The sequence below is a fragment of the Rhinatrema bivittatum genome, chromosome 17 (genome assembly GCF_901001135.1).
Source record: "Rhinatrema bivittatum chromosome 17, aRhiBiv1.1, whole genome shotgun sequence".
Classification (NCBI taxonomy): Eukaryota; Metazoa; Chordata; class Amphibia; order Gymnophiona; family Rhinatrematidae; genus Rhinatrema; species Rhinatrema bivittatum.
In genome coordinates, this window is record NC_042631.1 from 39,701,729 (window position 1) to 39,724,467 (window position 22,739).

General features: G+C 41.4%; 1 protein-coding gene across 1 annotated transcript in view; it reads left to right on the forward strand.

Annotated features, from left to right (window-relative positions):
• Positions 1 to 22,739, forward strand: part of LOC115079483 (mucin-5B-like) — a 289,301-nt gene that overhangs the window by 65,002 nt on the left and 201,560 nt on the right. Inside the window, exon 10 of the mRNA XM_029583107.1 lies at positions 14,935 to 15,073. Coding sequence (XP_029438967.1) covers positions 14,935 to 15,073 — 139 coding nt within the window. The remainder of the gene's footprint in view (positions 1 to 14,934; positions 15,074 to 22,739) is intronic.

Sequence of the window (22,739 nt, forward strand, 5' to 3'; positions counted from 1 at the left end):
GTTTGGCTATCAGAAAAAAAAATGTTCTCAAGTAAAAGGTGCTTTACATGGCATACAAACAATACTAAAAAAAATATAGAGAAAAGTGACTCTTAGATCCTATCTCCTGTATGCAACATCAATGCTAAAAATATATAGAAAAATTCTTGTTGTATATGCAATTACAAATTCCTAGACTGTATCATAGAAGGTGAAGAATTAGGATAAATCTCGTACTGAAATTGCCTTACAGGGTGAAAAACTGCCATCAATGCTCATCAAAATTAGCTAAAAAAAATACAGAATAAGAAAAAGTCCCAAGGATCTTCTATGTAATAAAAAAAAAAAAAAAAGCCTGGTCAGTTTCAGTCATCCAGTAAAACTACCTGTGGTACAGCGCGAGTAGTCCATTGCTTTGCTGGAGGAAAAATGTATCTGGACTCCAAATGCTCCTTGCAAAAACTTTATTATTTTCAAGCAATATCACCCAACATAAACTGCTTACCCTGCATTACCTCCAACAAAAGATTCATCAAGAGCTATATTATTAGGAGCTGCCTTCTCCTCCTTCCCAGGAACTCTCTTCTTTTCCCTGGGAGTATTTTTAACCCTGCTCTCGGGGTTTTCAGGGACACTCCTTCACATACCCTCCCCCTCAGCTCGGACATTTCAAGTTGAACATCTTTATCCCCCCTGGATATCTTCCAGCGAGGTGGGTTCTCTCTCCAATATGCTTCTCCAGCCTGAACGTGGTCTGACCCTTCCCCAGCATCACTGGGCTGGGATGAAGCAAGCCCTCCTGCAGCCAAAGGTCCTTTCAACTTGACATAGGTCCATGGAATTGTGTAGAAACTTTCACCAATTAACCCAGGTGTAAGGGCTGTAGCATCATCCTTTTCCCTTCTTGCTAAGGATACCCTTAACCAAGCCCCAGTTACCAAACCATCCACTGTGCCTTTTGCCTAGTTTCCTCCCATATTATTTTATGAGAGTCCATAAGAAGCTCTGAGTTCCAATCCTTCTGCTCGAGGGACATTCCTTCTGGAACTCCCTCTGTGAGGACTCTTTTGTACATTTTAAGGTGGTGCTGCTTCCCTTGAAAAACTCTGTTCTTCCTTGGAACTTTCCAAGCACACTTGCTCTATTCCTTCTTTCATATTAGCAGGCTGTGGTTCTGCACTGTCACTATGATGGTTCTCTTTGACATCTACCTAAGTTCATTACTAACATTTTTCTCCATCTCTTTCTCAGTCTTTATCATATCCTCTCCAGGCTTCTCTATTGTTTCTGCTTCTATTTTATCTTCACCCTGAAGGAACTCCTTCTCTACTTTCTTCTCCCTTCTTATTCTTTCTTTCCACTCCCTTTTCCCCTCCTCTCATTCCTCTCTCTTGTAACATGCCAGATTTGTCCATGACACTTGGGTTTGGTATCTGCACCTCCAAAATCTGCCTCCTTAGGGGATGATGTTCATGCCCCTCCCCCGCTGCTGCAAAGAGATGGTGGTGTGGCTGGGGACTCCAGGAGCCACTGTCTTTATCAAGCTTTCCCCGGCAGCCCCACTCAGCACATGCTCAGCACTGCCAGTGCTTTCCTCCCCGTTACCTGCACCTTCTTCCACAGAGGCCATATCGCTGCCACTTGCACTTCTGACTTCAAGAATCCAAGTTGGCGGTAGCGATGGAATGTGCTCGCGCAGGCGCTATCAAGTTCCTCCTTTCATCGCTGCTGCAGGCTGGATCAAGCTCCTGCTGTTTCTGCAGCGGGTCGGCTGAAATTCAGCCAAGGACCGCCCCTAGCCCTTGGGCCACATTTGGGGACCTCTGCCTTAGACCTTACCTTTCTTTTATTTATGTATTTATGTATTTATTTATTTAGGTTTTTTATATATCTGCACAATACATTCTGCAAAAAGCTGTATTTTTTTGTTTGTGATATTTTTATTAATTTCAACAAAATAACCAATAATAAACATTCACAAAGATAACTCCAACAATTCGAATAATAAACCCTCCCCAGCCATCCCATCCCCCATCATTCATCCATTTTCTCTACTCCTTACATTTATACACTTGCATTAGAATACACAACGTTGAATTGTAATCTGTGACTCAGTCTAACCAAGGCTTCAGTTATTAGCCAAATTTAAGACCACTTTATTTTTTTGTTCTGAGGGAAACCTTTTCACACATGGTGCCCATACTTGTTCTCATTGAATCTTCTTAGAGCCCCCACATACAGTTTTTTTTCTCTAATAAGTGTACATCCATAAACGAAACTTTCCATGAAGACAAGATTGGACCCAAAGGTTCTAACCAGTTCCAAAGTATGAGATGTAATGCCACTGGGTACCCTTTGATCAGTTTGTGGGATAATCTAAGTTCTGACTTCACACTTACATGACCCAATAGACAAAACGGTGCCGACTAGGCTGCTGTTGGGACATTTAGAGATATAAATAATGTTTTCACTGAGGGTTGAGAACATTTTAAACTACCAGAAGAGGCTATTTTTTCTGTATAAGCTTTGCCCGACCAGAATATAATTCTATGTAAGATCTTAAAATGGGTTTTCCACATAGTAATATATTTCATTGCATGCCGAACCAATATATCAGTCAGTGACATCATCCTCTGACAAGGTATCTGATAAATCGTGGGACCAAATCCCAGCTAAATTGACATAAATACTGTATTTGTGCATATTATGTAAAAACTTATAAACTTATATAGAGCTGCAACAGACACTTGTTTCCTCACAATGAAATGCAAGAGTCATTGCAAAGCACCATTGGTAATGCTCACCAGAGCTTATCACTTTTCCAACATAACTATGTATTTATATATAAATAAAATGAACTGTTCTATTAAAGTATAAATGTTGAATTCAGTGTTCAAAGGTGTGCATTCATCCAGTTTGCAAATTAGCAAAGGATAATATATTTCATACATCTTGTGAACAGAGCCCTTGATATCTTTTGTGTGTCAATCCTGGCTCAAAGTTTGGATTGCCTGGGGGCCTCGATTGCTGTGAAGGAGGGAGAAGGAGCCGACGCAAGCAGACCGGCGAGAGGAGGAGGAGGGCATTGAGAACAGCTGTGCTCTCCCCGTGACATCACCCGCCGGCGACCGCGAGTTTAAAAGACCGCGGGGCTGCGTTGTGAGTTGGGGCCTCGATTGCTGTGAAGGAGGGAGAAGGAGCCGACGCAAGCAGACCGGCGAGAGGAGGAGGAGGGCATTGAGAACAGCTGTGCTCTCCCCTGACATCACCCGCCGGCGACCGCGAGTTTAAAAGACCGCGGGGCTGCGGCGCACCGCAGCCGGCGCAGCGCCTAAGCCGCGCACGCCAAAGGGGCGTGCGCCTGACTTGGATCGCCTTGGACTGCCTTGCTGCAGTAAATTCTTTAAGTTTTATGGGGCGAAAGAGGAAGGCTAAAGTGTACACATCATCCCCTGCACCACAGGGCTCGGGGCCCATGGACGCTCATATCTACAAGATATCGCCGCAGGGGCAAGGAGAAAGAGATTCATTGGAAGTCTCTTTAAGCCCAGGCATGAGACTAACACCTTTGCAACCCCCACCAATAACATCAGGATTGAACATCAAGGAACCTACAATAGTAAGTGATAGAGATTTTACTTCTCAGTCACTAAATATTGCAGATGCCTCCAGTTCGGAGCCAATATCGCAAAGAACTGTAGAGGATATAGTGTTACCTAGCATTGAGAGCGCCAGGCTTTCAGCCGTAGACGCTGCCAATGTAACGTTGGGGGATCTTTGGAGAATGATGGTTAAACTGGACTCTAATGGTTCTCAGATTAATGTCTCTCTTGGAACTGTGGTTAATAAAAATAAGATCCTTATACAGGAACAAGGGAAACGTATAAATGATATAGAAATATTAGTTCAGAATGCTAGTGTGGAAGTTGAGAATGTAAAAAAATTGGAAGTTTAACATACAACAGATAATGTTATATTACATTCTAATGTGGAAAATCTAGAGAATCAAATGCTTATTAAAAACTTGCGTATTGTAAATTTCCCAATTACAAGACTATTATCGCCATTGGAAATGTTTTCTAAATATCTTAAGGAAATTTTAGCCTGGAATGAAATTCCGGCTATTTCTAAGATTTATTATTTTTCATCCCCAATTGGAGAAAACCCAGGAGGGTCTGTGACAGATTCTCCAGGGATATCTACCTTTTTGGAGGAATCAGTAGATATGATAAATAGGAGAGCAACCTTGTTCGTGTCATTTGTATTGGAAAAAGATAAAGAAATGATTATGGAAAGTTTTTTCAAAAACAAAGATATATTGTTTTGTGGGCAAAAGATTTATATTTTTCCTGATGTCTCCAAGCCAACTCAGGCTAGGAGAAAGCAGTTTTTAGCCCTTAAAAATAAGGCATTACAACTGGGGGCAACTTTCTTTTTAAAGTACCCCAGTAAATGTTTTATTAATTATCAAGGGAAAAAATTTATTTTTTCTCAGCCATTGCATTTGGAAAGCTTTTTGAGAGACAAGAGTCAGATTCAGGAATGTGTGGAAGAAGTGGTACCACCATAGTTAGTACATTAAGATAGTAGATTCTTTTGCCCTCCTGTTGATCAATATATTAGAATTTATGATATAAAAGGGCCCCCGCATTATTTCATAAGTATAGTAGCTGTAATTCTGAGAAAATGATTGAGATTATTGGTTTTGTTTGTAACTAGACCTACTATACTATTATGTTTTGGGTTATGTTTAATAATAAATATGATTTTATTTTGTAATGACATTTAAAAAACTCAATAAAGATTAAATTATAAAAAAAAAAATAAAAAATAATTAAAAAAAAAGTTTGGATTGCCTAATAGCGGTAAGCAATGTGACACTTGCCAGTTCAATCCTAAATGTTTCCTAATGCATTGCCAACTTTTCTTCATAGTACTGGCCAGTAGCGACTGTGAAATATTCTCTCACTTTTAGCATGAATTAAGTAGGATAAACTAAAAGGGCTCATGAAATCTCTTTCCAATAACGCAATTGAGTTGTCACTGCTGCTCCCAACTATTCCCTTAAGACTATCAACTTATTCCCTTAAGACTATCAAGCAATATTATAAAAATATATATATCTGACAACCCCAAGCAGACTTTATCTCTAGGAGTCATCAAGGTAATGAACTTTAACCTTGCCTTTCTTGATTTCCAAAATAACTGAGCACATAATTTTTGCAACAGTCTGAGATCTCATTTTGGTATTATGAAAGGGGCCATCTGTAGCTTATATAGTACTTTAGGAATCAGTACCATTTTAACTAGGGCCAAACAGCCAGACAATGAGAGAGGGAAGTATGCCCATCTTGTAAATTTTTGTTTGAAATCCTGAATAAGAGGTTTGACATCGTAATCATACCAGTGTTGCATATTCTGGTGATCTTTAATATCTAGGGATTTGTTAGTTTCTGCCACCCATATTAAGGGAAAGTTAGGCCAGGTGTCTTTTAAATTACCTGAAATGTTCATGGCCTCAGACTTAATCATATTTAATGTCAGGCCTGAAAAACTACCAAAGAGGAATATAGAATCTAAAATGTTTGGAAGAGTGACCCCAGCATTAGTCAAAATCATCTACATGTCCTCTGAACATCATCTTTTTAACTCCTTCTGCCCTATTGGAATACCAGAGATAGTGTTATCTTCTTTAATTTTGCAGATTAAGGGCTCCAATGAGATAATGAACAATAGTGGGACGGGGGCAGCCCTGCCTAGTACCCCTACCCAAACTGAAACTGGTAGACATGGAACCATTGAAGCAGATGTAAGCCTTGGGATTACTATAGAGAAGTCGAATCGCAGCCATGATAAAACCAAACTTCTCCATTGCAACAAAAAGATGATCCCACTCCACCCTATCAAAGGCTTTTTTTGCATCAAAGCTGATTAACAGAGCATCAATTAGTTAAAATTTGCTTCAATATTCAAGCACCAATAAAAAACATCTGATGTTAGCACTCTGTTTCCTACTTATCACAAAACCAGTTTGCTCTGGAAAAATTAGAAGGGGCAGAATATGCTTAATACGATTAATAATGGCTTTGGTATATAATAGTTTAATGTCCTGATTAAACAATGCTATTACTCTATGTCGAGTCTCGACCTGGCTTAGAGAGAATTACAATAGCTGCTTTGGACAATGAGTTTGGCATAATCTCCTCCCTCACTATGGGGCGGATTTTCAGAGCCCTGCTCGCCTAAATCCGCCTAAATCCGGGCGGATTTAGGCGAGCAGGGCCCTGCGCGCCGGTACGCCTATGTTCAATAGGCCTACCGGCGTGCGCAGACCCCGGGACTCGCGTAAGTCCCGGGGTTTGGCGAGGGGGGCGTGTCGGGGGCGGGCCCGGTCGTCGCGGCGTTTTGGGGGCGTGTCGGCAGCATTTTGGGGGCGGGCCCGGGGGCGTGGCTACGGCCCGGGGCGGTCCGGGGGCATGGCTACGGCCCGGGGCGGCCCGGGGGCGTGGCTGCACCCTCCGTACCCGCCCCCAGGTTGCGTCCCGGCGCGCTAGCGGCCCGCTGGCGCGCGGGGATTTACGTCTCCCTCTGGGAGGCGTAAATCCCCCGACAAAGGTAAGGGGGGGGTTTAGACAGGGCCGGGTGGGTTAGGTAGGGGAAGGGAGGGGAAGGTGAGGGGAGGGCAAAAGAAAGTTCCCTCCGAGGCCGCTCCAATTTCGGAGCGGCCTCGGAAGGAACGGGGGTAGGCTGCGCGGCTCGGCGCGCGCCGGCTATACAGAATCGATAGCCTTGCTCGCGCCGATCCAGGATTTTAGCGGATACGCGCGGCTACGCGCGTATCTACTAAAATCCCGCGTACTTTTGCTTGCGCCTGATGCGCCAGCAAAAGTACGCCAATTCGCGCGGTTTGAAAATCTACCCCTATATGATTAAATAATGCAGCAAGTGAGGCAGCCAAAGGTGCCTAAAGAGGCTTATAAAACAGTGAATTTAAGCTATTCAGACCAGGGGATTTATGTAACTTCAATTCCTTAATAACTTGACTGATTTCGTATGCAGAAAAAGGCCTACTCAAGAGTTCCAACTGTGCCTGCGTTACTTGGGACAACCTTAAGTTCTGATGAAACTGCAGTTGATTCTCTAAATTAGGAGTCTCAGATTGCTGCAAAACTCTTGTAATACTCCAGCACCTCCCCAATTTGTGACATTGTAGTCACAAAGGACCCATCTTTCTTCTCAATACTGCTTTTATATTTAGGAGGGGCGTGAGCCTTAGTTAAGTTAGTTAACATGCGTCCTGGTTTGTTCCCATGCAAGAACAATTTGTGCCGGATCAGAAACATTGCATCTTTAACTTTCGGGTGAAACAGATCATTGAGCACTCACTGTTCCCCTTTAAACCTCTCTTTACAAACATCCATTGAGATTTATAGTAGGACATTTGTCTTTCAAGGTGGAGTATTTGCTTATTTCTGCTGTTCTTCTTAAATGCCACATAACTGATTATATCCCCCTCCTAAAATAAACTCGGGTTAGCCTTGTGCTGTGTGTTAGCTATCTCATAAAGCTGCCACTTCTTATTTAAGTATTGTTGAAAATCAGGTTCCAAAGTCAACCACTCTGGCATTCTCCATTGCAACAATCTGGGCATTCTCAGGGTTTGCCCCATCATACAAAAAAAAAAAAAAAAAAAGATAATGGTCCGAAATTAGTAAATTCCCTATCTCTACTCTATCTATCTCATTAAACAAAGACTCAGAAATTAAAATATAATCAATTCTTGATTTTGTGGGATGAGCTTTAGCATGATGTGTATAGTCTCACTCTTCTGGTTGAAGTGCTCTCTAAAAGTCAATTAAGGATAGCGTATGACACAAAAATTGAATAACCTTTCCCTTTACCCATTTTGGAAATCTTTATTGAGGAGTATATGTCCAAGACAGGATCCATTACACAATTTGTCTCTTCCTAAGACCACAGCACCTTCCCCCAATGCAGATAAGCTGTTAAGCAGGCAGGTAAAAAAGTTATGATCATACTGGCTGGGAGCATATACAGAGGCTAGAATGACATCCTTCCCATAAAGTGAACCTTTTACCATAGCAATCCTCCTATCATCATCCATCCAAGACTTTTCCAGGAGAAAGGTCACTCTTTTATTTATTTATTTATTTAACGTGTTTTGTATACCATCATTCGGTTTCACCATCAGAACGGTTTACAGTGGTCATGACATAAGATTGTTACAAGTGAACCTTCCTGTTTTTATTTTCTATCAATTGTGATAAAATATATAGAAGAAAGAGGTAAGTTTCATATTACTGGTGCATGCCTCCACGGCCTTGCGCCCTTCTTGTGATATAATCATCAACTTGCCTCCTTCCTCCTTTTGTTCTTTTTGTTTATTTTATAAATAATTTTAATGTGATATTAATCAAAAAATTTTTTTTAAAAAACAATTGCAATCTCCACTAGGCATAAAGAGGATAATATAGCTTATATTTTTTCTCGTATTTTCTCGTATTGCTTTCAATTTCATTGAAATTTTTATTGAGTAGCTAATTTACGTTATCCCTATGCTTGTGGAAGATTGTGTTTCAATCTCCATTTTATCTATACGCCTTTCCTTTAAATACCCCAAAAGGGTTTTATGAACGCCAAGATCTTATATTTTAGACTGCCAATGTCCAAATAAAAACTGTTAGAGACTTATCTCCCGACACAGCTGCGTTTCGTTCTTTCTTCGTCAGTGGAGTATGTCCATTCCTGTTGTCTATTCCATGGTTAATCCAAAGTTTGTAGCTTATTTGTTCAGGCTATCCGTTCTTTCTCTCTGGCTCATAAGCTCTGAGTGGCGGCGTTATTTTTAAGCGCGTCTTCCGTGTTTTAAAAAACTGGTCAGCAGATCCTAACTCAACCAATGGGGTTGAAAGTAATACGAGAAAATACGAGAAAAAATATAAGCTATATTATCCTCTTTATGCCTAGTGGAGATTGCAATTGTTTTTTAAAAAATTTTTTTGATTAATATCACATTAAAATTATTTATAAAATAAACAAAAAGAACAAAAGGAGGAAGGAGGCAAGTTGATGATTATATCACAAGAAGGGCGCAAGGCCGTGGAGGCATGCACCAGTAATATGAAACTTACCTCTTTCTTCTATATATTTTATCACAATTGATAGAAAATAAAAACAGGAAGGTTCACTTAGAACTTTTTTGTAGATGAGAGCATGGGAGTTTGGAAAGACATACACTTATATTTCTCATCACAAGCGGAGAAGGATACGGATCATAAGATTGTTACATACATCTATGCAGCACATATCCTACAGAAATATATATGGGATTTGTATGTTTGTAGGTCACATATAACATTATTATTACTTATTAATAGTCTTCTATGACATCAAAATTAATAACATATGATGTTGTAGATACATGTAAGAGAAAGACACTGTTTTTACATAAAGTCTGGAGGTAAGTGAAGTTTGTTTCACATTATCTTAGATGTTCCGTTTGTGGGATTTATTGATCGAGAGGCGGGGCGTTTTTCTTGTGCTGGGTTGCGTGGTTGGTTGTTGCTCTGGTTGATTGAGTGAGTTTGAGTAGGCTTTGGTGAAAAGCCAGGTTTTCAAGTCTTTTTTAAAAGATGATTTTTTTAAAAAGATGATTGGTTGATTTCTTGTATCAATTGGTATTGAGTTCCATAGAGTGGGGCTTGCAATGGATATGGCTCTCTCGCGGGTTGAGTTCAGTTGGGTGGTTCTGGCATGAGGAATTTTGAGGAGGCATTTGTTCGTTGAGCGCAGGTTCCGCTTTGGAATGAGGAATACGATGGATTTGCTTAACCAGTTGTTTTGATGTCCTTGGATTATTTTATGCAGGATTGTAAGTACTTTGTATTCAATACTAGGGATGTGAATCGTTTTAGGACGATTAAAATTATCGTCCGATAATTTTAATATCGTCTTAAACCGTTATGGAACACAATACAATACAGATTCTAACGATTTATCGTTATAAATCGTTAGAATCGTGAGCCGGCACACTAAAACCCCCTAAAACCCACCCCCGACCCTTTAAATTAAATCCCCCACCCTCCCGAACCCCCCCCCAAATAACTTAAATAACCTGCGGGTCCAGCGGCGGTCCGGAACGGCAGCGGTCCGGAACGGGCTCCTGCTCTGAATCTTGTCGTCTTCAGCCGGCGCCATTTTCCAAAATGGCGCCGAAAATGGCGGCGGCCATAGACGAAAAAGATTGGACGGCAGGAGGTCCTTCCGGACCCCCGCTGGACTTTTGGCAAGTCTCGTGGGGGTCAGGAGGCCCCCCACAAGCTGGCCAAAAGTTCCTGGAGATCCAGCGGGGGTCAGGGAGCGATTTCCCGCCGCGAATCGTTTTCGTACGGAAAATGGCGCCGGCCATACGCGTATGGCCGGCGCCATTTTCCGTATTTGTATATCGTCAGCATAGAGGAAGTGGGTCAACCCAAGGTGTTCTAATGCATAACATAGGTAGTAGGTAGATGCTGAAGAGAGTAGCTGATAGGGCGGATCCTTGTGGCACTCCTGTGTTGAGGAGAAGTCCATTACCTGCTATTAAATTCACCTAGAGAATAGCCACTGCCATTAGCAATGGTAACATGGAATAGACTTAGTTTTTGGGTACTTGCCAGGTTCTTGTGGCCTGGATTGGCCACTGTCGGAAGCAGGATGCTGGGCTTGATGGACCCTTGGTCTGACCTAGTATGGCATTTTCTTATTTTCTTATGAAGCACCAAAACTCATGCTCAGCAGAGAACCTGTAATGATCTGAAGACCCATTAGATCTTATCCTAGAATTCAGTTACTTCTTTTAGATAAGATCCATTTTATGTACAAATTCTTTTAGCATCATCCAATGATTCGAACACATGTACTGTGTCTCATTGTTCCATTAGTGTAGCTTAGCAGGAAATTGTAACGCAAAATGGACTTGTTCTGCCGTCAATTGGGAGCACACAGAGGTCAATTCCTTTTTCTTGGTAGCCACTTGAAATGAAAAGTTCTGAAAGATTTTAATTGAACAGCCCTCATATTGCAATGAGGACTGTTTGTGGGATTCATGCAGATGTTCATGATTTAAGATTCGTGCGATTACCACACGTGGCCTCATCTCGCCAGGTTTCTTGATCCCCAGCCTGTGTGCCCTCTTTACGACCAGCAAATTTTGCGGGCTTGGTAAGTTCAAAACTTTAGGTAGCCAGGTAGCTAACATTCCAGCGAAATTACTCTCCTTGACCTGCTTGGGAAAGCCAAGGAAGTACAAGTTATTTTGGCAAGATCTGTTTTCTAACTCCTCAATTTTCAACTCCTGCAGCACAATCACTTTTTCAAGCTTGTCTATTTTCTTTGCTGTTTCCAGCCCTCATCCCCTGCAAGGGGCATTCGACCTTCCAGCATTTCCACTCTTGGCCCAAATTCACTTAGAGTTTTTTAATTTTGCTGTCTGTTCAGAATTTCCATCTGACTTGCCTGTAAGCACTGCTATAACCGCCAAAGTTACAGCACTTTCTGCTGCCTCGTCAAAAGAGCCTTGCTGGTTATTTCCTGACGCCGTGGCCATTTTGCTGTCAGTGGAGTTCACTTTTCCTTTTTCCTTTTTTTGCTGGCTTTACCGGCATATCTGTCAGGGATTTAGACACCTATTGGTTGATGCTCATCTGCGACATGGACTCATTAATTTTTGCAGATTCTGGAGCCATGGATGCAGCGGAATGTTCTCAGATTGAGGGGAGGGCACTCAGAGCCTGCAAGAAAACATCCTCTCAGGTTCACCACGTCATGTGGCTCAAGTTGTATTTTTTTTTAAACTAGAAATTGATTTCAATTCTTCCTTCTGCAATATGTCATTTCATCAAGGAAGTGCACTCTGCTTCCATGTGTTTGCTCCAGTTCAACAGGGGTATATATTTTTTTTTGGCCCAGCGGTTTCTTCATGCACTTCAATCAGAACCAGCCTCTTTTGGGCTGCAGCACTATGAACTTTCATTTGCAACCAACCAGCACAGGAGCAGTGAAAAATCTTTTTGATTGGGGGAAGAGCCAAACAAACCAATTTTTACTCCATCCTCACCCAAACTCCTTAGTTACTGATTCTGTTTTGGGTGAAAAGGTGGTTGCGCCGCGGCCCCGCTGGTCCATGGTGTTCCACTACCTGTGACCCAGAGATATTTTCCCCTTATTTTCATATCCCCCGTCAACTCACCTAGCCCAATCACTGTAGTAAAAATCATTGGCCAGGAGCCCCACGCTAGGCCTTTCTATACAACTCCGGAATCAAGGATCCTAAATATAGCCACTGGGATCAGACTTAGGGATAGGTGGGAGAGTACTTGGAAGTTCGGTAAGATAGAGAGAGGAAGCATGTGGGAGTAGGGGTGGTTGACACTCACCAACCTCTTCACCCTGCTGATTCATACTGAATTTCAGAAGTTCCTGCAGTAGGTATGGCCACTGGGCCAGCCCCCTAGTAGGGATTTACAGTAAGAAAGTTTGGGCATGGAAAATGTTTCATACATTCTAAAACCTGTGTCTTGTGGAGCATTAGAAAATATGAATAATGCATGAAGTCTTTCTTGTTCAGGGACTGAGTTCATAAAAACCATGAGAAAGTGAGTAACAGGTTGTATCAAGGCCTTTTTCTTGTATGAATAATAAGGATTCCCATCACAATTTCTATTTTCTTAAACTAGACAACTTGGGAGCCTCAGGAATAATGACTGCTCTTTCCCCTACAATCTTTTTATGTATAATCCTTTTAAAATGGAATATTATTACTAAAAACACGTCAGTTCCACCATGTTTTAGAGAGAAATTAGGAGTAAAAGCTACCTGACAACTACTAGCACTTGCACCAATGAAAACCCCCTTTTTATGATGAAACCAAGGTAAATAATTTGCCAAGATAAACATAAATGCTGTGGTTTGAAAATTTTCTTGTGAAACAGACAAGTTTCCTTTGACTAAATGCATAACAAACTCCTTGGCAGTCACAGGTTAACACTGCACCCCTTTTGTAAAGTGAAAACCATAAGAACATGCCACACTGGGTCAGACCAAGGGTCCATCAAGCCCAGCATCCTGTTTCCAACAGTGGCCAATCCAGGCCATAAGAACCTGGCAAGTACCCAAAAATTAAGTCTATCCCATGTTACTGATGCAAGTAATAGCAGTGGCTATTTTCTTTTCTTTTTTTTTTTCTTTTCTATTTATTCAATTTACACACATTTCCAAGAATCACACTTGAAAAGTGAATACATATCCAATAGAATTACAGAATTCAAAAAGAAAAATGATTAAACAAGAATTAATTAAATAGTATCCTCTATCTTAGCAAAAACTTCCTTATATCATCATGCACAACCCACAATTATGGATCCAAGGTTTCACAATCCCAAGGTGATTATTTCAAAAATAGCAGTGGCTATTTTCTAAGTCAGTGCTCAGGTGGGTCTGTACAACCCAGTCAGAATTGTTGAATTTCAATCTTAGCAGAGCTATGACGCATCTTTCCAAACCCTTCTACTGAAACAACTCTGGCATACTGTGACATGCCCAGGAGGTAATTTTCAAAAGGATTTACGCACGTAAAACTGGGTTTTACGCTTGTAAATGCACTTTGCACGCCTAAATGGGCTTCTGAAAATTGCAACCTTTACATGCATGCATAACACTTTTAAACTTTCACTCCATAGGGCTGAATTGTCAAATGGTTAAGTGCTTAAATGGGCTTTTTAAAATTGTTACAATATATGCTACTTCTACACACACATAACACTGTTGAGAATTTCCTACAATAGCATTATGAACAACTGTAATAGTATGAAAATAGCATATCTTGCTCTGTAATGACAGATCAATGCAGAAGAAAAAAGTCACATGGCAATCCTTGATAAGCAGAATTGCTGTGCTGGTTGCTGGCATTCACCAGACTGTACAGCTATAAATATATAAGGAGGGAATGTAAGGTCAGACCTAGGTCTTTGGGCTGCTTGAGAGCGGGTCATACTTTCAAAAACCAACAGCATGCATGCTTAATCCTCCAACCCACCCAACTCAGCCCCCCAGAAGGCCTATTTAGGATGCACATAGGAGGAGGTGTGAAATCGTGTTCCGTGCATCCTTTCACTCGCACACTCTCCAGGGCTGTTTTCAAGGCGCCAATTCCTCACATAAAACTGGGTTCAATGCGGGTAAGTGCCTTTGGAAATTACCCCCTTGAATGTACACGGACTTGTAGTTTTGATTTTCCTAAGAAAAGGAGGAGCACGTATAACTAGAACTTAACCAACCCGATCGGCAAAAATGGAGTCAGCTGGCAACACTATAACTTCTGAGCAGGCTGAGCCTTCAAGGCAATTATTGGCTTCCAAGCCTGCTTTCCTTAGCAAAACTGTGACTACAGTGGGCGTTGCTGCCATGGTGGCGTAAAACCAGGACTGACACAGTTTCTCAAGATAACCCGGCGACGTTTTGTCATCCGGTTCTGAAACCACATTTGCACCCATCCTTCCGTCTCCTTTTTTCCTTGCAGTGCTTACTGGAAATGCCAGCAGGGGAAGAATGAATGTGGCTTCTGTTAGTTATGCTCTACTTCCATGTGAGAGAACAATAATAAGTAAAGCAGGAAGAGGGGTTACTGCAAGAGTGAGATTAGAGTTGCCAGACTGGCAGAGCAGAAGAGTGGCAGATCTGATCCTGATACAAAGCCTGGCGGTCAGGGACGTGGTCCTGGGCTCCACTTGTTTAATCAGAATTTTCAGAAAGGCAAACCCAGACACGAGTGGTTCATTGATTTTAGAATATTTTCCTTTTTAAAGAAGCTTACAATAAAATGACTATTATAGTGTGTACCAGCAGGGAAGGATTCATTCAGAAGACAATTTCAGTAATTGTACCCTTCCTGTTTAGTACCTGCACTGGAGGCCATTGGAACTGCATGGATTTTCAATGCCCTGGACGCTGCTCAGTAGAAGGTGGTTGTCTCATCACTACCTACGATTCAACTTCTTACCAGTTCCATGGAGATTGTACTTATGTCCTCTCAAAGGTAAGCCATAGACTATATTTTAGGGTTGGATGAATCAATTTGTGTTAAATCTTACCTTCATCATCAACATTAGTTTGAACAGCAGCAGAGTTCCTGAACTGTAATTGTATTATTATTATTTTTTTTTTTAATTGCTGCAACAATTTCCACAAATTTACAGAGCTCAGGTAAGCAATAAAGGCGCGGGCAGGGGCGGATTGCAAGAAAACAGCAGCCTGGGATATCTGTCTGAATCCCTCATGCACTTTCCGTGCAGCACATGCTTCAACAGCTCTCAAAAGCACGCCAGACTGACCCTTAAGAGGTATATCGTGTGACCTGGAGCGTGGCAGAATAGAGCCGAAATATCTCGAGCATAAAATTCACAGTTTTCCTAAATAACTAAGAAGTAGAGCACACCCTAAACCAGGGGTGAGTAAACTGAACTGCAGTCCTCCTTCCATGCATTCAATTAGTTTGCCCCCAGGGGCAGATTGGCCTATCAGGGCTTCAGGAATGCCCGGTGGGTCTGCCAGGCTAATCAAGTGGTTGGTATTGGTCACAGTGGCACCATGCCTGCCGAGCCACCATGACCAGCACTAGCCCTGCAGCAGCTTTTTTCTTGCAGCAGGTATCTCCCCCACAGCTCTCTTTTCTGCATTTTTCCTGTAGTGAGAGCAGTAGTTGGTGCTCCATAGGGCCTGTTCCCACTGCTTCTCTCCACTTCCCCACTATCATTGAAGCAGTGGCAAGTACTCTCATTGTCTCCCAAACACCACCTCTGCCCTGCTTCTGCCTTTCCTGGTGAGAGGCAGCATTCAGACCTCCTGCCGCTGCCTGACTGCTGCTCTCAACTGCTGGCTCCCTTCATGCTGGGGCCACACAAAAATCAGTAATTAACAAAAAGGAAATAGCATTGGGGGCCTTCCAGCTACCCTCCTCCACCCACCCAACCCCATACCAGATTGGGAGTAGTAACAGGGGGCCCTACCTCAATCCTCCCTGATACCATGGTAAGTAAAACCTTGTTTTTGTTTTACTTCTTCAGAAGTGGAGGGGGAGAAGTGTGTAAGAATGTGCATAAGTCACTGAGCATACGAGTGAGCACAAGAGTGCAAGTGAATCAGAGCATGTGAATCAGCATGTGTGTGAGTGCATGTGAGTCTGTGAGTGAGCATGAGAGAGAATGGAAGTAAGTCAATGAGCCTGTGAATGTGTGTGAGTCAGTAAGCATGTGTGAGTGTGCGCTTGTGAGAACATATAATACAGTATGTGTATGAGAATGAACATGTGTGTTAGAAAATGTATCTGTACAAGAGAGAGAGAAAGAAGAGAAACTTTGTGCACACCCCCTAACACCCAACAATTTCAGGATAACTAGAATCAAAAGTTCCCAGGTACATAAGAACATAAGAAATTGCCATGCTGGGTCAGACCAAGGGTCCACAAGCCCAGCATCCTGTTTCCAACAGAGGCCAAAACCAGGCCACAAGAACCTGGCAATTACCCAAACACTAAGAAGAACCCATGCTACTGATGCAATTAATAGCAGTGGCTATTCCCTAAGTAAACTTGATTAATAGCCGTTAATGGACTTCTCCTCCAAGAACTTATCCAAACCTTTTTTGAATCCAGCTAAACTAACTGCACTAACCAATTCCCGCTCAGCCATCTCTTCTCCAAGCTGAGCAGCCCTAACCTCTTCAGCCTTTCCTCATAGGGGAGCTGTTCCATCCCCTTTATCATTTTGGTTGCCCTTCTCTGTACCTTCTCTATTGCAACTATATCTTTTTTGAGATGCGGCAACCAGAATTGTACACAGTATTCAAGGTGCGGTCTCACCATGGAGCGATAGAGGCTATATGACATTTTCCATTCTATTAACCATTCTCTTCCTAATAATTCCTAACATTCTATTTGCTTTTTTGACTGCTGCAGCACACTGAGCCGACGATTTTAAAGTATTATCCACTATGATGCCTAGATCTTTTTCCTGGGTGGTAGCTCCTAATATGGAACCTAACATCGTGCAACTACAGCAAGGGTTATTTTTCCCTTTATGCAACACCTTGCACTTGTCCACATTAAATTTCTTCTGCCATTTGGATGCCCAATCTTCCAGTCTTACAAAGTCCTCCTGTAATGTATCACAGTCTGCTTGTGATTTAACTACTCTGAATAATTTTGTATCATCCGCAAATTTGATAACCTCACTCGTCGTATTCCTTTCCAAATCATTTATATATATATATATATATATATATATATATATATTGAAAAGCACCGGTCCAAGTACAGATCCCTGAGGCACTCCACTGTTTACCCTTTTCTACTGAGAAAATTTACCATTTAATTCTACTCTTTTTCCCGTCTTTTAACCAGTTTGTAATCCATGAAAGGACATCGCCTCCTATCCCATGACATTTTAGTTTTCGTAGAAGCCTCTTATGAGGGACTTTGTCAAACGCTTTCTGAAAATCCAAATACACTACGTCTACCGGTTCACCTTTTTCCACATGTTTATTAACCCATTCAAAAAATGAAGCAGATTTGTTAGGCAAGACTTCCCTTGGGTAAATCCATGTTGACTGTGTTCCATTAAATCATGTCTTTCTATATGCTCTATGATTTTGATCTTGAGAATAGTTTCCACTATTTTTCCCGGCACTGAAGTCAGGCTCACTGGTCTATAGTTACCCGGATCACCCCTGGAGCCTTTTTTAAATATTGGGGTTACATTGGCCACCCTCCAGTCTTCAAGTACAATGGATGATTTTAATGATAGGTTACAAATTTTAAGTAATAGATCAGAAATTTCATTTTTGAGTTCCTTCAGAATCCTAGGATGCATACCATCCGGTCCAGGTGATTTGCTACTCTTTAGTTTGTCAATCTGGCCTACTACATCTTCCAGTTTTACAGTGATTTCGTTGAGTTTGTCTGACTCATCACCCCTGAAAACCATCTCTGGAACTGGTATCTCCCCAACATCCTCATTAGTAAACAGGGAGGCAAAGAATTCATTTAGTCTTTCTGCAATGGCCTTATCTTCCCTAAGAGCCCCTTTAAACCCCTCTGTCATCTAATGGTCCAACAGACTCCCTCACAGGTTTCTTGCTTTGGATATATTTAAAAAAAATTTTATTATGAGTTTTTGCCTCTATGGCCAACTTCATTTCAAATTTTCTCTTCGCCTGTCTTATCAATGTTTTACACTTAACTTGACAATGCTTATGTTTTATCCTATTTTCTTCAGATGGATCCTTCTTCCAATTTTTGAAGGATTTTTTTTTTGGCTAAAATAGCCTCTTTCACCTCACCTTTTTACCATGATGGTAATCGTTTTTCCTTCCTTCCACTTTTTTTAATGCGCGGAATACATATGGACTGCGCCTCTAGGATTGTATTTTTAAACAATGTCCAAGCCTGTTGAACACTTTTAACCTTTGCAGCTGCACCTTTCAGTTTTTTTCTAACTATTTTCCTCATATTATCAAAGTTTCCCTTTTTAAAATTTAATGTTAGAGCTGCAGATTTACTTATTGTCCCCCTTCCAGTTCTTAGTTTAAATTTGATCATGTTATGATCACTGTTGCCAAGTGGCCCCACCACTGTTGCTTCTCTCACCAAATCCTGCGTTCCACTAAGAATTAAATGTAAAATAGTTCCCTCTCTTGTTGGTTCCTGAACGAATTGCTCTATGAAGCAATCATTTATTACATCCAGGAACTTTATGTCTCTAGCAAGTCCTGATGTTACATTTACCCAGTCAATATTGGGGTAATTGAAATCTACAGAAAATAATGACAGTTAATCCCAATGCACAATGAGCATTGAGGTAATTGAAATCTCCCATTATTATTGCACTACCAAATTGGTTTGCTTCCCTGATTTCTCTTAGCATTTCATCATCTGTCTGACCATTTTGTCCAGGTGGATGGTAGTATACTCCTATCACTATACTCTTATCCAACCACATGGGATTTCTACCCATATAGATTCTACTGAGCATTTAGTCTCTTGTATGGTCTTTATACTTTGGTCTCTATACCCTTTCGGACATAAAGTGCCACACCCCCACCAAGTTGATCCTCCCTATCATTGTGATATAATTTGTACCCTGATATAGCACTGTCCCATTGGTTATCCTCCTTCCACCAAGTCTCTGTGATGCCAATTATGTCAATCTCATCATTTGCTGCTATATGCTCTAACTCTCCCATCTTACTTCTTTGACTTCTGGCATTGGCATACAGACATTTCAAAGTGTGGTTTTTGCTTGTTTTAACAACATGCTTTTCAGTTGTTTGGGATAATTCGGAAATCATTAGCTTTGGTGATTTTTTACATATAGGCATATGAACTATGTTTGCTTTTAATGGAACCTCTCTGTTGGGATGCCCTAACTTTCCTGTTTCATTAGTATCCTTCAAGGATACATTTCTCCGAACCAGGCAGGCAGAGCTCCGGAGTGAAGACTGATAGTGAAATGCTAAGAGAAATTAGGGAAGATAACCAAATTTGTAGTGCAGTAATAATGGGAGACCAATTACCTAAATTGAAATACGTGGTGTTTTAAAGAATTGAAAAACCTTTTATGCTGTACATATCAAAATTTACTTTAGAAATTTGAGGACCATCATACCACCCAGTGCTCACAAGTCAAACTTGCTTTCATGCACTTCATTTGGGTCACTTTTAATCAACTGGTCCATGTAGCTCAGTTCAATTTTTTTATAATTTTTTAAGTAATAAATTTAAAAGAAGAACTTCCCTTATTCATCCGCTGTCGGGGTCATTCATCCCGTAGCTGTCGGAGATACTCGTCCGACGCGCGCGTTTCGCCAAAGTAGCTGCTTCAGAGACATGTATTCAGACTCTCCTGATCCAGCACTCCCCTTGATTTGGCGGGGGATACAAACAGATCTTTAAGCATTAGTGAATTCTTACAAAAAGTGCTTCAGTGGTGTTAAGGGTCCATCAAATTTTTCTAAAAAACATAGGTTAAATTCAGCGATATTACTTTTTTGCAAACAAATGTCTTAATGATGTATACTTGCAGAGGGAAATAACAGATAAGCTTACCGAACCCAACGCCGTCTCCCCGCTCGAAGTTCTTAGCGGTGGAGCGGCTTGGGTCGGTCTGAATTTAAATGCAATTGCGTCTGACATCCACCTGACAGTTGGAAGATTCCTGATTTTGGCGGGCAATCACCAGAAATGAAACCATTCGATGTCTTTATTCAAGCCACCAGAGGTCACTGATTTCAATTGAAAAATCCACTTCTGTTCGCATTGTCTCAAGGTCTGTACACGATTTCCACCTCTCCAGTGCTGATTGATGATTTCTAGCACGGTCCATTTGATGTCATCAAACTCATGTTTAAATTCTTTGAAATGAGCAACTAGGGGTTCCTCAATTCGGTTGGTATTAATGCAGCATTTATGTTCAGTAAGACGGATCTTAACCTTCCTTTTTGTCATGCCTACATAAGTTAATGGGCACGGACAAAAGATGGCATAAACTGCATGGGTTGAATGACAAGAAAATTCAGGCAGTAGAATGGTTTTTCCCGATGCCGTGACAATTTGAGTCTGAGGGGACTTTAAAGGACAGAATTTGCATTTGTCACATGTTTGAACAAGTTCCTTGTTCTGTATGGGTTTAGAACAGTTTGAGCGTACGACATGGTCCCGAATGTTTTTGCCGCGGGAATATGCGGGAATATTTACAGATTCGAGGAACTGCCATGGGAGCTGCCATGGCTCCGGATGTGGCAAACATTTTTGTGGCCAGGTTTGAGACTTCACACACAGAAAATTGTCAATGGATATCCCAATTGAAATGTTGGAAACGTTATATTGATGACGTTTTTGTCATATGGGAAGGATCCCTATCAACGTTACAAGAGTTCCATATATGGTTGAACAGTTTGGACCCCTGTTTAAAATTTACCATGGAGTATCACCGTGATCAAATTTCTTATCTAGACATTCTGATCAAGAAAAAAGATACCGCTTTTGTCACCAGTATATACCGCAAGCCAAATGATCGCAACAATCTTCTGAGATATGACAGCTTTCACCCGACCAGCTTTAAAACTAATCTTCCTGTGGGCCAGTTCCTCAGATTGAGGAGATTATGTGCAGATCAAGAGGACTTTAAAACTCAGGCAAAAGACATGGCTAACCGCTTTTTACAACGCGGCTATCCGACACACTGCGTTAAAAAGGCCTATCGGCGAGCGCTTTATTCGAATAGAGACTATTTATTTTTGCCAAAAAATCCTGAGCCAGGATCGAGCTCACACACTGTGGTATTGAAACATACCCTTCTGTCGGCCCCAATCAGTAGAGCTATGAGGGAACACTGGAAGATTATTCAACAAATCCATCCTTCATTGAATCAACCCTTGCGGATTGCATATTCCCGCGGCAAAAACATTCGGGACCATGTCGTACGCTCAAACTGTTCTAAACCCATACAGAACAAGGAACTTGTTCAAACATGTGACAAATGCAATTTCTGCCCTTTAAAGTCCCCTCAGACTCAAATTGTCACGGCATCGGGGAAAACCATTTTACTGCCTGAATTTTCTTGTCATTCAACCCATGCAGTTTATGCCATCTTTTGTCCGTGCCCATTAACTTATGTAGGCATGACAAAAAGGAAGGTTAAGATCCGTCTTACTGAACATAAATGCTGCATTAATACCAACCGAATTGAGGAACCCCTAGTTGCTCATTTCAAAGAATTTAAACATGAGTTTGATGACATCAAATGGACCGTGCTAGAAATCATCAATCAGCACTGGAGAGGTGGAAATCGTGTACAGACCTTGAGACAATGCGAACAGAAGTGGATTTTTCAATTGAAATCAGTGACCCCTGGTGGCTTGAATAAAGACATCGAATGGTTTCATTTCTGGTGATTGCCCGCCAAAATCAGGAATCTTCCAACTGTCAGGTGGATGTCAGACGCAATTGCATTTAAATTCAGACCGACCCAAGCCGCTCCACCGCTAAGAACTTCGAGCGGGGAGACGGCGTTGGGTTCGGTAAGCTTATCTGTTATTTCCCTCTGCAAGTATACATCGTTAAGACATTTGTTTGCAAAAAAGTAATATCGCTGAATTTAACCTAAGCCTTTAATGTTTTTTAGAAAAATTTGATGGACCCTTAACACCACTGAAGCACTTTTTGTAAGAATTCAGTAATGCTTAAAGATCTGTTTGTATCCCCCGCCAAATCAAGGGGAGTGCTGGATCAGGAGAGTCTGAATACATGTCTCTGAAGCAGCTACTTTGGCGAAACGCGCGCGTCGGACGAGTATCTCCGACAGCTACGGGATGAATGACCCCGACAGCGGATGAATAAGGGAAGTTCTTCTTTTAAATTTATTACTTAAAAAATTATAAAAAAATTGAACTGAGCTACATGGACCAGTTGATTAAAAGTGACCCAAATGAAGTGCATGAAAGCAAGTTTGACTTGTGAGCACTGGGTGGTATGATGGTCCTCAAATTTCTAAAGTAAATTTTGATATGTACAGCATAAAAGGTTTTTCAATTCTTTAAAACACCACGTATTTCAATTTAGTTTACTGTCCTCGTGGGGTTACCCATTAAGAGAATTTTTTGAATTTAGACTTCAATTACCCCAATATTGACTGGGTAAATGTATCATC